Below are 12,451 nucleotides of genomic sequence, written 5' to 3'. Positions count from 1 at the left end.
TTTATAGTAATTGTTATAAAATGAAACGGCATGTTCCACCTGATGCAATACCTTAGCGGGCTCTTTTTGCTTCTTCTCTCGATACCGCTGAGCAATGGTGTTGATTACACGTATGAAATCGACTGCAGTAACCTACGAATGGGACAATATATCTGTCCTCATCCCGATTATGATTTCATAGATCCGAAAACGCAACAACCCAAAGGTTGCACGAAGGAAAATAAAGCCAAAGGTAGATAAATTTTATTGCGTTTTTCCTCCTATTGCTCTGAAAAAGAAGGAAAGTTCGACATAACCTATATATCAGATGTACTCCAAGTTTGAAAACGTGCATTCTATAGTTGTTAATCATTTAAAATTTTTCTTTGTTTTCTTCGTTCATAGATAGATAAATTTATTACCTTTTCTAATTTTGTATACATGGAAGTTTAAATTACATATTCATCGTTTTGTTCTCAGTGTTATGTCTGGCTGCGGATGGCCTCATTTGTACAGAAACAAAAAATAACACATTCAAGAAAGATATTCCTTGTAAATGGACGTAAGTATATATAATATCATTTGTTTACTATATTAATGTTTCAAATAGAATTTACTAATATTTGTAATATTGAAAATGTGTTTATAAACATGATACTGAAGATCATATTTAATATTTAATGTAAAAACATATACATACAATAAATAAAGTTGTTTTTTTATATTTATATTTACAGAAACGGATATTCATTCGAGACATCATTGTTACTCTCTATATTTCTTGGAATGTTCGGGGCAGATAGATTTTATCTTGGGTATCCAGCATTGGGCTTTCTTAAGTTAAGTACTTTGGGATTCCTCTTTCTTGGCCAATTTGCTGATATAATACTTATTGCAACACAAATCGTGGGACCTGCGGATGGTTCGCATTATGTGATACCTTATTATGGTGCAGGAATTCATATTGTGACAAGTAATAACTTTACATACAGAGTGCCACAATACGAATGTTGAATGATTTTTTCTCATACAGAAGATAACGATTGATCAGTCTAAAAGTTCTACAGCCCATGCTTTAATCACAAACAACGATATACAATCCTAGAATCGAGTCCTATATCAGCATACAGGAAAAAAATTACTGTATATGCTATTTTAATGAACAAACAGAAGATAATTGTTTTGTAGATATGTATTTCAACGAAACATTGTATATACAGATTTGTTACTGACTTATTACCTATTGCCAGTATGTTCGTGTAATAAATATTTGTTTTTATCTGTAAGTGTTCCTTTCTTCCTCTATTAAATACTTCTAAGTTTACGATCATTGCATTCTTTTATATTCGTCGTTATTGTTATCATCTTGAATATCAGAAGGATTAATGCTTACCTAATTTACAAAACGTGCCTACCGTCGTAATTTAATCACAGTTAATTAAGCAAACTTATGTGAAGAACAACGTGTAAACTTGATCACGCACTTGTATATTGTGTAAAATGACGTTCCCGATAATTGCAATTATCGCAGCTTAATTATCATCCAGCACGTTTTTGATATAAAAGTGCTGAAACACGTTACCTTGATGGACAGACAACTTTCGGCATCGAGTGTAAAAAGTATTCTCACTGATCAAATAAGTAAAAAAACCTTCACTTCGATTAATGTGACTATCGAATATGAAGAGTTTTATTCTAGTTTTACTATTCCAATTTGTGACTCTAATCGTAGTTAGTCAACCAGTGAGCAGATTAAATGTAAGTCTTCCATTACTTTATTATTATAATTTTGTGTGTTCTGACATTAGATAGGGCAGAATTTACAAGCTGTTTCTTTTTTTATTTTTTCGGAGCAATATAAAATAAATTTTATATACTTTTGCAATAATAAATTTAACATAATAATTCTTTTAATTATAGTTATTTTTATTAAACAAATTAAATATTTAACAAATATAGACTGTTTCGTTTAACTTAGATATTTAAACAGCTTTCTCTCAGAATTTTTACAATTTTTTATTAAAAAATGCTAATGACGTCACGATTTAAAGAAAACAGATTTCATAATTATAAAATTCATCTCTTTTTAATCAAACTATGTAAAGATTACTTCCGTCATTGTAAAATCGCAGATCGTCAGTTTAATTATTTTTTAGATACAAACAATCTCATAAATGAACTTCTAATTATCTACAGGACGTTGATGCCACAGATATCACAAATTATGAGGCACACAGATATCCCAGGACTTTAAAATCTAAGCATCCATCATGCAGGATCAACCAATATTTCGACGTAGACAAGGGCGATTGTATGGGAGTAATCGGTGGCGGAAAAGCACTTTATGTAAATAACAAAAAATCTTGCGGGTCGAATGTATTAAAACCACACTGCACAAATCCAAGATACTACTACATTTGCAGACAGAACAAAACCATTTTGGCCCAGTGTCCCCAAAACAGACATTTCGAAAGCCATCTACAAAAATGTATCTTGGTACCTCGTGAGAAGCATATTTCTGCTACCAACGGACAAAATTCCGATATTTTTGATTCTGTTCAACATCTCGATTGCCTAAAAACCGGCTCATTTCCGGTTCCAGATAACTGTGGTTTGTTTTATACCTGCTCGATGCATGGTAAGAAAATGAACAAAAATTTCTACACGTGTCCAAAAAATATGGCTTATGACACAGAAACTGAAATGTGTAAACCATCCAGTACTTGTCGTGAACCAGAATCATTACCCTCGTGTAGAAATCATCCATGGGATGGAAAGAAAGAAAATATGGCATTAAAGGAAGCTGTATTTCCGATAAAGAGAAGATCGGAAACTTGTGAAACGATGTTTACGAATGAAGAAGACACTACGACTAATTCAACATCTGAGAATGATGATGAAATTATGTTGATAACTACTTCTTACACCGAACCATTCGTATCTGAACTCGCGCGATCAGGTGATAGTAATGATATTGTAACGACGACGGAACGTGCTTTGGAAAAGTCACGTTTTACAAACACTGGAGATTTCGCGATACCTATAACTGCCACGTATTCAACAATTGCAGTAGAGAACACGTATCCGACTGAATTTAATTTGCCCATCGAGGTAAATGGGAATAAAGAATTAGGATCTACGACTGTAGCAGGACCATTTGAAAATGGTCATACGAGAATTATAATGGATGATCCTGAGGAGCAATCACCTGATGACCAAGATAGAACTGCGCCAATAATTTTAGACGATCCATCAATGTTAGAAAACATAGAACGAGAAAAAATTCCTGGTTCTGAAAATCCTAGTTTGGGGAAACAATATAGTACTACAGAGGAATTTAACGAAGAACCAACGTTTGGAATCAGAAACATCGACACTGAACCAATAACTTTAGCCGATCCTACAAGCCTCAGAAGTAACGAACCGATTACAAACCTAGATTCAAACAAACCACCCGTGGAAATTCCTATTGATGATCCTACATTACAAAACCAACATAGTACAACAAAAGCATTTAACGAAGAATCAATCAATGGAGCTGAAAACACTCTACCAATAATTACAGAGGATGTTACAGCTCCTAGTCTACCAGAGGAACAACCGATTCCAGAAATAATTCCAACTGAATCGCCTGTACAAATACCTACTGAAGAAACTAATTTAGAAAACCAACATAGTATACAAGAAGAATCCAGCGAAAAACCAATTACTGAAAATGAAAGCATGAACATTGCGCCAACAATTTCAGAAGATCCTACAATCCTTAATAATGTAGAAGCGAAAGAAGAACCGATTACACCAAAAATTCCAATTGAACCATCCGTGCAAATTCCTATTTCTGAAGATCCTAATTTGACAGATCAATATAAAGCACCAGAAAATTTGAGCGAAGAATCAACTACTGAAACTGAAAACATTAACACTGAAGAAATAATTGTAGGTGATCCAACAACTCTTATCAATACAGAACCGGAAGAAGAACCGGTAACACAAGTAGTTTTAAGCGAATTACCGGTTGTAAATCCTACTACTGAAAATCCTAAATTACCGATTCCTGAAATTGAATATATTAACACTGAACCAACAATTCTACCTGAATCAACAACCATTATCAATACAGAACCGCAAGAGGAACCGGCAACAAAAGTAATTTCAGACGAATCACCAGTTGGAATTTCTTCTAATGAAAATTCTGCATTACCTATTACTCAAATTGAAAATAATAACACTGAACCAACAATTTTAACTGATTCAACAACACTTATCAATACAGAACCAGCAGAGGAACCAGCAAAAGAGATAGTTTTAAACGAATTACCGGTTGTAAATCCCATTACTGAAAGTCCTGAATTACCGATTCCTGAAATTGAAAATATTAACACTGAACCAACAACCCTTATGAATACAGAACCGCAAGAGAAACCAGCAAAAGAAGTGGTTTTAAACGAATCACCGGTTGGAATTCCAACCACTGAAAATCCTAAACTACCGATTCCTGAAATTGAAAATATTAACACTGAACCAACAACCATTATCAATACAGAACCGCAAGAGGAACCGGCAACAAAAATAATTTCAGACGAATCACCAGTTGGAATTTCTTCTAATGAAAATTCTGCATTACCTATTACTGACATTGAAAATAATAACACTGAACCAACAATTTTAACTGATTCAACGACCCTTATCAATACAGAACCGGAAGAGGAACCAGAAAAAGAAATGGTTTTAAACGAATCACCGGTTGGGATTCCAACCACTGAAAATCCTGAATTACCGATTCCTGGAATTGAAAATATCGACACTGAACCAACAGTTTTAACTGATTCAACAAGCCTTATTGATACAGAACCGGAAGAGGAACCAGCAAAAGAAGTGGTTTTAAACGAATCACCGGTTGGGATTCCAACCACTGAAAATCCTGAATTACCGATTCCTGAAATTGAAAATATTAACACTGAACCAACAACCCTTATCAACACAGAACCGGAAGGGGAACCAGCAAAAGAAGTAGTTCCAAACGAATCACCGGTTGTAATTCCTACTACTGAAAATCCTGAATTGCCGATTACTGAAATTGAAAATATTAATACTGAACCAACAATTCCACCTGATCCAACCCCCTCTATAAATACAGAACCGGAAGGGGAATCAGCAAAAGAAGTAGTTTTAAACGAATCACCGGTTGCAATTCCTACTACTGAAAATCCTGAATTATCGATTCCTGAAATTGAAAATATTAACACTGAACCAACAATTTTAACTGATTCAACGACCCTTATCAATACAGAACCGGAAGAGGAACCAGCAAAAGAAATGGTTTTAAACGAATCACCGGTTGGGATTCCAACCACTGAAAATCCTGAATTACCGATTCCTGGAATTGAAAATATCGATACTGAACCAACAGTTTTAACTGATTCAACAAGCCTTATTGATACAGAACCGGAAGAGGAGCCAGCAAAAGAAGTGGTTTTAAACGAATCACCGGTTGGGATTCCAACCACTGAAAATCCTGAATTACCGATTCCTGAAATTGAAAATATTAACACTGAACCAACAACCCTTATCAATACAGAACCGGAAGGGGAACCAGCAAAAGAAGTAGTTCCAAACGAATCACCGGTTGTAATTCCTACTACTGAAAATCCTGAATTGCCGATTCCTGGAATTGAAAATATCGACACTGAACCAACAGTTTTAACTGATTCAACAAGCCTTATTGATACAGAACCGGAAGGGGAATCAGCAAAAGAAGTAGTTTTAAACGAATCACCGGTTGCAATTCCTACTACTGAAAATCCTGAATTATCGATTCCTGAAATTGAAAATATTAACACTGAACCAACAATTTTAACTGATTCATCAACCCTTATTGATACAGAACCGGAAGAGGAACCAACAAAAGAAGTGGTTTTAAACGAATCACCGGCAGGGATTCCAACCACTGAAAATCCTGAATTACCGATTCCTGAAATTGAAAATATTAACACTGAACCAACAACCCTTATCAATACAGAACCGGAAGGGGAACCAGCAAAAGAAGTAGTTCCAAACGAATCACCGGTTGTAATTCCTACTACTGAAAATCCTGAATTGCCGATTCCTGGAATTGAAAATATCGACACTGAACCAACAGTTTTAACTGATTCAACAAGCCTTATTGATACAGAACCGGAAGGGGAATCAGCAAAAGAAGTAGTTTTAAACGAATCACCGGTTGCAATTCCTACTACTGAAAATCCTGAATTATCGATTCCTGAAATTGAAAATATTAACACTGAACCAACAATTTTAACTGATTCATCAACCCTTATTGATACAGAACCGGAAGAGGAACCAGCAAAAGAAGTGGTTTTAAACGAATCACCGGCAGGGATTCCAACCACTGAAAATCCTGAATTACCGATTCCTGAAATTGAAAATATTAACACTGAACCAACAACCCTTATCAATACAGAACCGCAAGAGGAACCGGCAACAAAAGTAATTTCAGACGAATCACCAGTTGGAATAACTTTCAATGAAAATTCTGCATTACCTAGTACTGACATTGAAAATAATAACACTGAACCAACAATTTTAACTGATTCAACGACCCTTATCAATACAGAACCAGAAGAGGAACCAGCAAAAGAAGTAGTTCTAAATGAATCACCGATTGTAATTCCTACCACTGAAAATTCTGAGATACCGATTCTTGAAATTGAAAATACTATCACTGAATCAGCAATTCTACCTGATCCCAACACCATTATAAATAAAGAACCGGAAGGGGAACCAGCAAAAGAAGTAGTTTTAAACGAATCACCGGTTGTAATTCCTACTACTGATAATCCTGAATTGCCGATTACTGAAATTGAAAATATTAACACTGAACCAACAGTTTTAACTGATTCAGCAAGCCTTATTGATACAGAACCGGAAAAGGAACCAGCAAAAGAAGTGATTTTAAACGAATCACCGGTTGGGATTCCAACCACTGAAAATCCTGAATTGCCGATGCCTGAAATTGAAAATATTAACACTGAACCAACAACCCTTATCAATACAGAACCGCAAGAGGAACCGGCAACAAAAATAATTTCAGACGAATCACCAGTTGGAATAACTTTCAATGAAAATTCTGCATTACCTATTACTGACATTGAAAATAATAACACTGAACCAACAATTTTAACTGATTCAACGACCCTTATCAATACAGAACCGGAAGTGGAACCAGCAAAAGAAATGGTTTTAAACGAATCACCGGTTGCGATTCCAACCACTGAAAATCCTGAATTACCGATTCCTGGAATTGAAAATATCGACACTGAACCAACAGTTTTAACTGATTCAACAAGCCTTATTGATACAGAACCGGAAGAGGAACCAGCAAAAGAAGTGGTTTTAAACGAATCACCGGTTGGAATTCCAACCACTGAAAATCCTGAATTACCGATTCCTGAAATTGAAAATATTAACACTGAACCAACAACCCTTATCAATACAGAACCGCAAGAGGAACCGGCAACAAAAATAATTTCAGACGAATTACCAGTTGGAATAACTTTCAATGAAAATTCTGCATTACCTAGTACTGACATTGAAAATAATAACACTGAACCAACAATTTTAACTGATTCAACGACCCTTATCAATACAGAACCGGAAGTGGAACCAGCAAAAGAAATGGTTTTAAACGAATCACCGGTTGCGATTCCAACCACTGAAAATCCTGAATTACCGATTCCTGGAATTGAAAATATCGACACTGAACCAACAGTTTTAACTGATTCAACAAGCCTTATTGATACAGAACCGGAAGAGGAACCAGCAAAAGAAATTGTTTTAAACGAATCACCGGTTGGGATTCCAACCACTGAAAGTCCTGAATTACCGATTCCTGAAATTGAAAATATTAACACTGAACCAACAACCCTTATCAATACAGAACCGGAAGAGGAACCAGCAAAAGAAATGGTTTTAAACGAATCACCGGTTGGGATTCCAACCACTGAAAATCCTGAATTACCGATTCCTGGAATTGAAAATATCGGTACTGAACCAACAGTTTTAACTGATTCAACAAGCCTTATTGATACAGAACCGGAAGAGGAACCAGCAAAAGAAGTGGTTTTAAACGAATCACCGGTTGGGATTCCAACCACTGAAAGTCCTGAATTACCGATTCCTGGAATTGAAAATATCGACACTGAACCAACAGTTTTAACTGATTCAACAACCCTTATTGATACAGAACCGGATGAAGCAACAGAAGTAATTTTAGACAAATCACCCGTTGGAACTTCTGCTACTGAAAATCCTAGTTTAGGAAAAGAATATAATAATATATTAACCAATGCGATACCCCCTGATACTACAAAACCACAAGAACAACCAATTACGTATATAATTCCAACTGAATCATTCTCGGAAATAAAAGATCCTGAGGAACCTATTCTGGATATTGAACGTACTGTAACAGGAGAATTTACTGAAGAGCCAACTATTGGAACTGAAGCTATTGGTACTACTTCAGCTATCTTACCTGATTCTCTAATATCTGATATGACGGTACCTAGAGAAATAAATACAGGAACAGAGGCAAATGAACCATTGTTAGAAAGTAGGTCAGATGAATTCATTTTACATGGTCCATCTACTACACCTGTCCTAAATGATATAATTACAGCTACAAAGGAAGATCCAGAACAGAATAATAAAGGAAGTGATGAACAAATACCAATTGAATATGGAAACGGTGAATCATCAAATTACGATTTAAATAGAATGATAACCACTGATCCAACAAGCTTGATCAGCACAAATGGAGAATCTGTATTACAAAATGATAGTGCAACACCTAAAATTAATACTGAAGAAACATTTTCAAATGTAATAACCGAAAAGCCTGTTTCTAGAGCAATGAAGAAACATTCGAAATCATTTCATAAACATTCTCAAATTATAGATAAGGAGGACGCGTGTAATAATGTTGCACAAAAAGAATCAGCAACTACACCGAAAGATATACACATGCCGTCAGCGATATACTATATCATTGATAAGATTAAGCAATGCTTGACAAAAATTTTAAATATGTTACATCACTAAGGATGACATAAAATATATTAGTGAATTTTTATTTAAAAAATTGCATTGATATATTAAATTAAAAATATAAATATAATAATATAAAATATAAAATATAAATAATATGGCAGGTATAAAGATGAAGATAAAAAATTATAAATATTTGAAAATATAAATTATATATATTTAAGCGTGTATGTGTATATATTAGAATCGGAGGTAGTTCATACAACGTTCTCAAATATTATTCCTATTATTCCAAAATAAATATTTCAGAAATTGTATTATGATTTAGAGTTTCATTAATATTATGCATTAGCTTTGTCTTGTTCGTTTACTAAAGTGTAATATAAGCCTTTCTTTTTAATTAATTCTGTATGTGTACCCATCTGAAAATAAGATGTGAAAATAAATATATTAATTTAATTCAATGTCATATCTGGATTTTTGTATTGGAATGCATACTTCCGTGATTACTCCTCGCTGCAATACAACAATAATGTCAGCATTTTTAATCGTGCTTAATCTGTGAGCGATTACTACGACTGTTCTTCCTTGAGTAACATTGTCTAGCGCTTTCTGTACAATTCGTTCACTTTCATAATCTAACGCACTAAAGGTTATTGTATAAAATTAAAACAGCCAGTTCAAATATATAGAGTTATTACAATAACTGTTGTCTATGACTCTTACCTTGTAGCTTCGTCTAAGATTAAAATGGAAGGTCTTTTTAATAAAGCCCTTGCGATTGCAATACGTTGCTTTTGTCCACCGGAAAGTTGCGCTCCCCTTTCTCCTACTTGCGTATCGTATTTACTCGGAAAATTCATAATAAATTCATGAGCATTTGCTTCTTTAGCAGCTTCAATGACCTAAGAATATCTAATAATAATTTTTCTGTAGAAGTATAACTTTAATAAACCTCTAATTTTAACAGTATTTACATCTTCATCTGTAGCATCCGGCTTTCCGTATCGTATATTTTCCATAATACTAGTGGCAAATAAAATAGGTTCTTGATTTATATACCCTAAAATGTTACCTCGGAGGTAACTAGCATTGAGCGATCTTAAGTCTTTACCATCAATTGTAATTGAGCCATTATTAACGTCATAAAATCTGAAATATTTTATATTATTTTATATTATTTGATAAACTAATTGATGATCAAATTCTATATGAAAAAAATTTTTGAATCTAAGATAATCAAAGTACCTTTCTAACAAAGCAGCTATCGTTGATTTTCCATTGCCGCTAGAACCAACGATAGCTACTGTTTTCCCAGCAGGAATGTCTAAGTTAAAATTCTTTAAAATAATGTGATCTTGACGAGTAGGATAGCTAAATTCTACATCTTTAAACGTGATATTTCCTGCCAGGGATTGGTCTGTAATAACTTCTCCATTAATCATCTGATGTGCTGGTGGCATTTCTAGATACTATAATAAGGGATTTGATTACAATAAAATAAAGAATACTTTTCATTGTATTGATATAAAACAAAATTGTATATATACCTCAAAAACTCTAGCACCAGCACTAACACCTCTAACATACGATCCAAATAACAATGATAATTGAGATAAAGATTTTTGTATAGTTTGTGTGGCCATTAAAAACGCCATTAAATCTCCTGGAGATAATTGCCCAGTAGACATTAAATGTCCACCAAAATATAAAGTACACAGTAAGATACCATTGAGAAATAGATTTGTCCCCCCTTGGAACAAAGCAATTCCCAAACCTAATTTTTCATATAATGTAGCTCCTAAAGTAGTTTCTTTGCAGAACATTTCTATCTCTTTCTCTTCTGCTGAAAATGCTTTCACCTATAAAAATAATATGCTATAAATTATTTAAAACAATTTATCATTATCATACATGATATTACCGTTCTAATATTTTGTATGGCTTCCTCACAAACATCTGCAGATTTAGCAAGTTGATTCTGTGCCTCTATAGATAATTTTCTTAAACCTCTTCCAAGCAATGTACCAATAAGAATTATGGTAGGCAAACATAACACTGTAGCTGCAGTCAATTGTGGTGAAATCCCTATCACAGAAACTATACACCCAATAATTTGCGTGGTGCTTCTTAAGCCTTGTGATATACATATTTTAAAGGTACTTTTAAATTCTTGAATATCACTGGTTAATCGACTTACTATTTCACCACTACGATTCTTATCAAAGAACGTGATGTCTTGCATTATAATTGATTTAAATACATCTTTCTTTAAATTCATAGCTATTCTTTCTCCCACGTGTGAAAGCATATAAATATATACAAAGGTAAAAAGAGCCTAAAAGTAAGGGATTTCCTATAATTTTTCAATTTAAATTATTTTATAAATAGTATAAAAAATATACTTTTTTCCAGATAAACATTTACATACTTGTGCAACATACATACGTGCTAATGCAAATGCAGGTTCTGTCAATTGTAATAGCACAGTTTTCAAGCTATCTTCTCCTTTGGTTTGACAGATTTTTGTTAATATATTTATAACATTTCCCACATGTTGTGGTATCCAAATATTTAATACAGCAACAACCATTGCACTCTAAAAGTTAAAGTTAACAATTACATAAGTATACAGAAATATAAAATCCACATATGCATATGTATTGTACACAAATACTTACTGACAAAGCTATCAATAATTGCCAAAAATATGGATACAAATATTCTAAAAACTTTCTCCATTTCAAAGTCAATTCTTCATTATCTTTTGTAATATTTTCCGAAATATTAAGCGCTTTGCCTTCAACAGCAGAAGTATGACACTTTATCATGCATGTTAATACAATGCTACCTAAACCACCTGAACCAAATTTTAAAACTGTTGAGAAATTTTTTAATGTACTGTTGTCATTTTTTACAGGCTCTTTGATACCACTATTAAATTTTCGTTTTGCTAGATTAAAAGGTTTGTCCTTTTGTTTCGATAGAAGTAATAACAAGGAACTCCTGTAACAAAAATATTTATAATGATTGAATACAAATTTAAGATTATTACAATTTATTGTATGAAAAATTTATTACGAAACATGAATGATACCTTGAACATTTTGAATAATTAATATGTTTAAATAACACAGTCCTCAGTATAGACATTTTCGTAAAATATTATTTTATTCGTTATTTAATTCCATAAAATATACTAGTATTCGAGTTATTTTTTATGATATACTTGTCATGTCTCAATTTGTATGAAGCAATAAAAGAATACTCTTCATTTATTTTTTATTTTAAGGAACATGATGACTAGTCTGATACCAGCTATTACCTAATGAATTAACAAACATTCATTCATACCAAATTCATAATACCAAAGATAATTAATACTGTGCCAAGGGGAGCGCCATATTGAAAGTGCTTGCAGCAATTT

At 33.4% G+C, this 12,451-nt stretch overlaps 3 protein-coding genes across 3 annotated transcripts; 2 read left to right on the top strand and 1 right to left on the bottom strand.

Annotated features, from left to right (window-relative positions):
• The first annotated feature begins 30 nt into the window (after positions 1-30).
• On the top strand, positions 31-1,265 carry bisc (TM2 domain-containing protein 1 biscotti). The gene is made up of 3 exons (XM_069119462.1): positions 31-232; positions 460-541; positions 717-1,265. The coding sequence occupies exons 1-3, from the start codon at positions 31-33 to the stop codon at positions 991-993; spliced, it is 561 nt and encodes a 186-aa protein (XP_068975563.1). The 3' UTR covers positions 994-1,265.
• A 332-nt stretch (positions 1,266-1,597) lies between these two features.
• LOC138183241 (uncharacterized) lies at positions 1,598-9,078 on the top strand. The gene is made up of 2 exons (XM_069119911.1): positions 1,598-1,737; positions 2,176-9,078. The coding sequence occupies exons 1-2, from the start codon at positions 1,660-1,662 to the stop codon at positions 9,076-9,078; spliced, it is 6,981 nt and encodes a 2,326-aa protein (XP_068976012.1). The 5' UTR covers positions 1,598-1,659.
• A 139-nt stretch (positions 9,079-9,217) lies between these two features.
• Positions 9,218-12,395, bottom strand: LOC138182971 (mitochondrial potassium channel ATP-binding subunit). The gene is made up of 10 exons (XM_069119460.1): positions 12,122-12,395; positions 11,706-12,030; positions 11,456-11,623; positions 10,949-11,362; positions 10,575-10,886; positions 10,273-10,496; positions 10,002-10,176; positions 9,751-9,929; positions 9,523-9,670; positions 9,218-9,446 (listed from the first exon to the last, which is right to left on the bottom strand). The coding sequence occupies exons 1-10, from the start codon at positions 12,175-12,177 to the stop codon at positions 9,366-9,368; spliced, it is 2,082 nt and encodes a 693-aa protein (XP_068975561.1). The 5' UTR covers positions 12,178-12,395; the 3' UTR covers positions 9,218-9,365.
• Positions 12,396-12,451: the final 56 nt, after the last annotated feature.

Source organism: Bombus flavifrons, chromosome 9, assembly GCF_040668555.2.
Source record: "Bombus flavifrons isolate JBK064 chromosome 9, iyBomFlav1_principal, whole genome shotgun sequence".
Classification (NCBI taxonomy): Eukaryota; Metazoa; Arthropoda; class Insecta; order Hymenoptera; family Apidae; genus Bombus; species Bombus flavifrons.
This window is presented reverse-complemented; position numbering and strand designations above follow the sequence as displayed.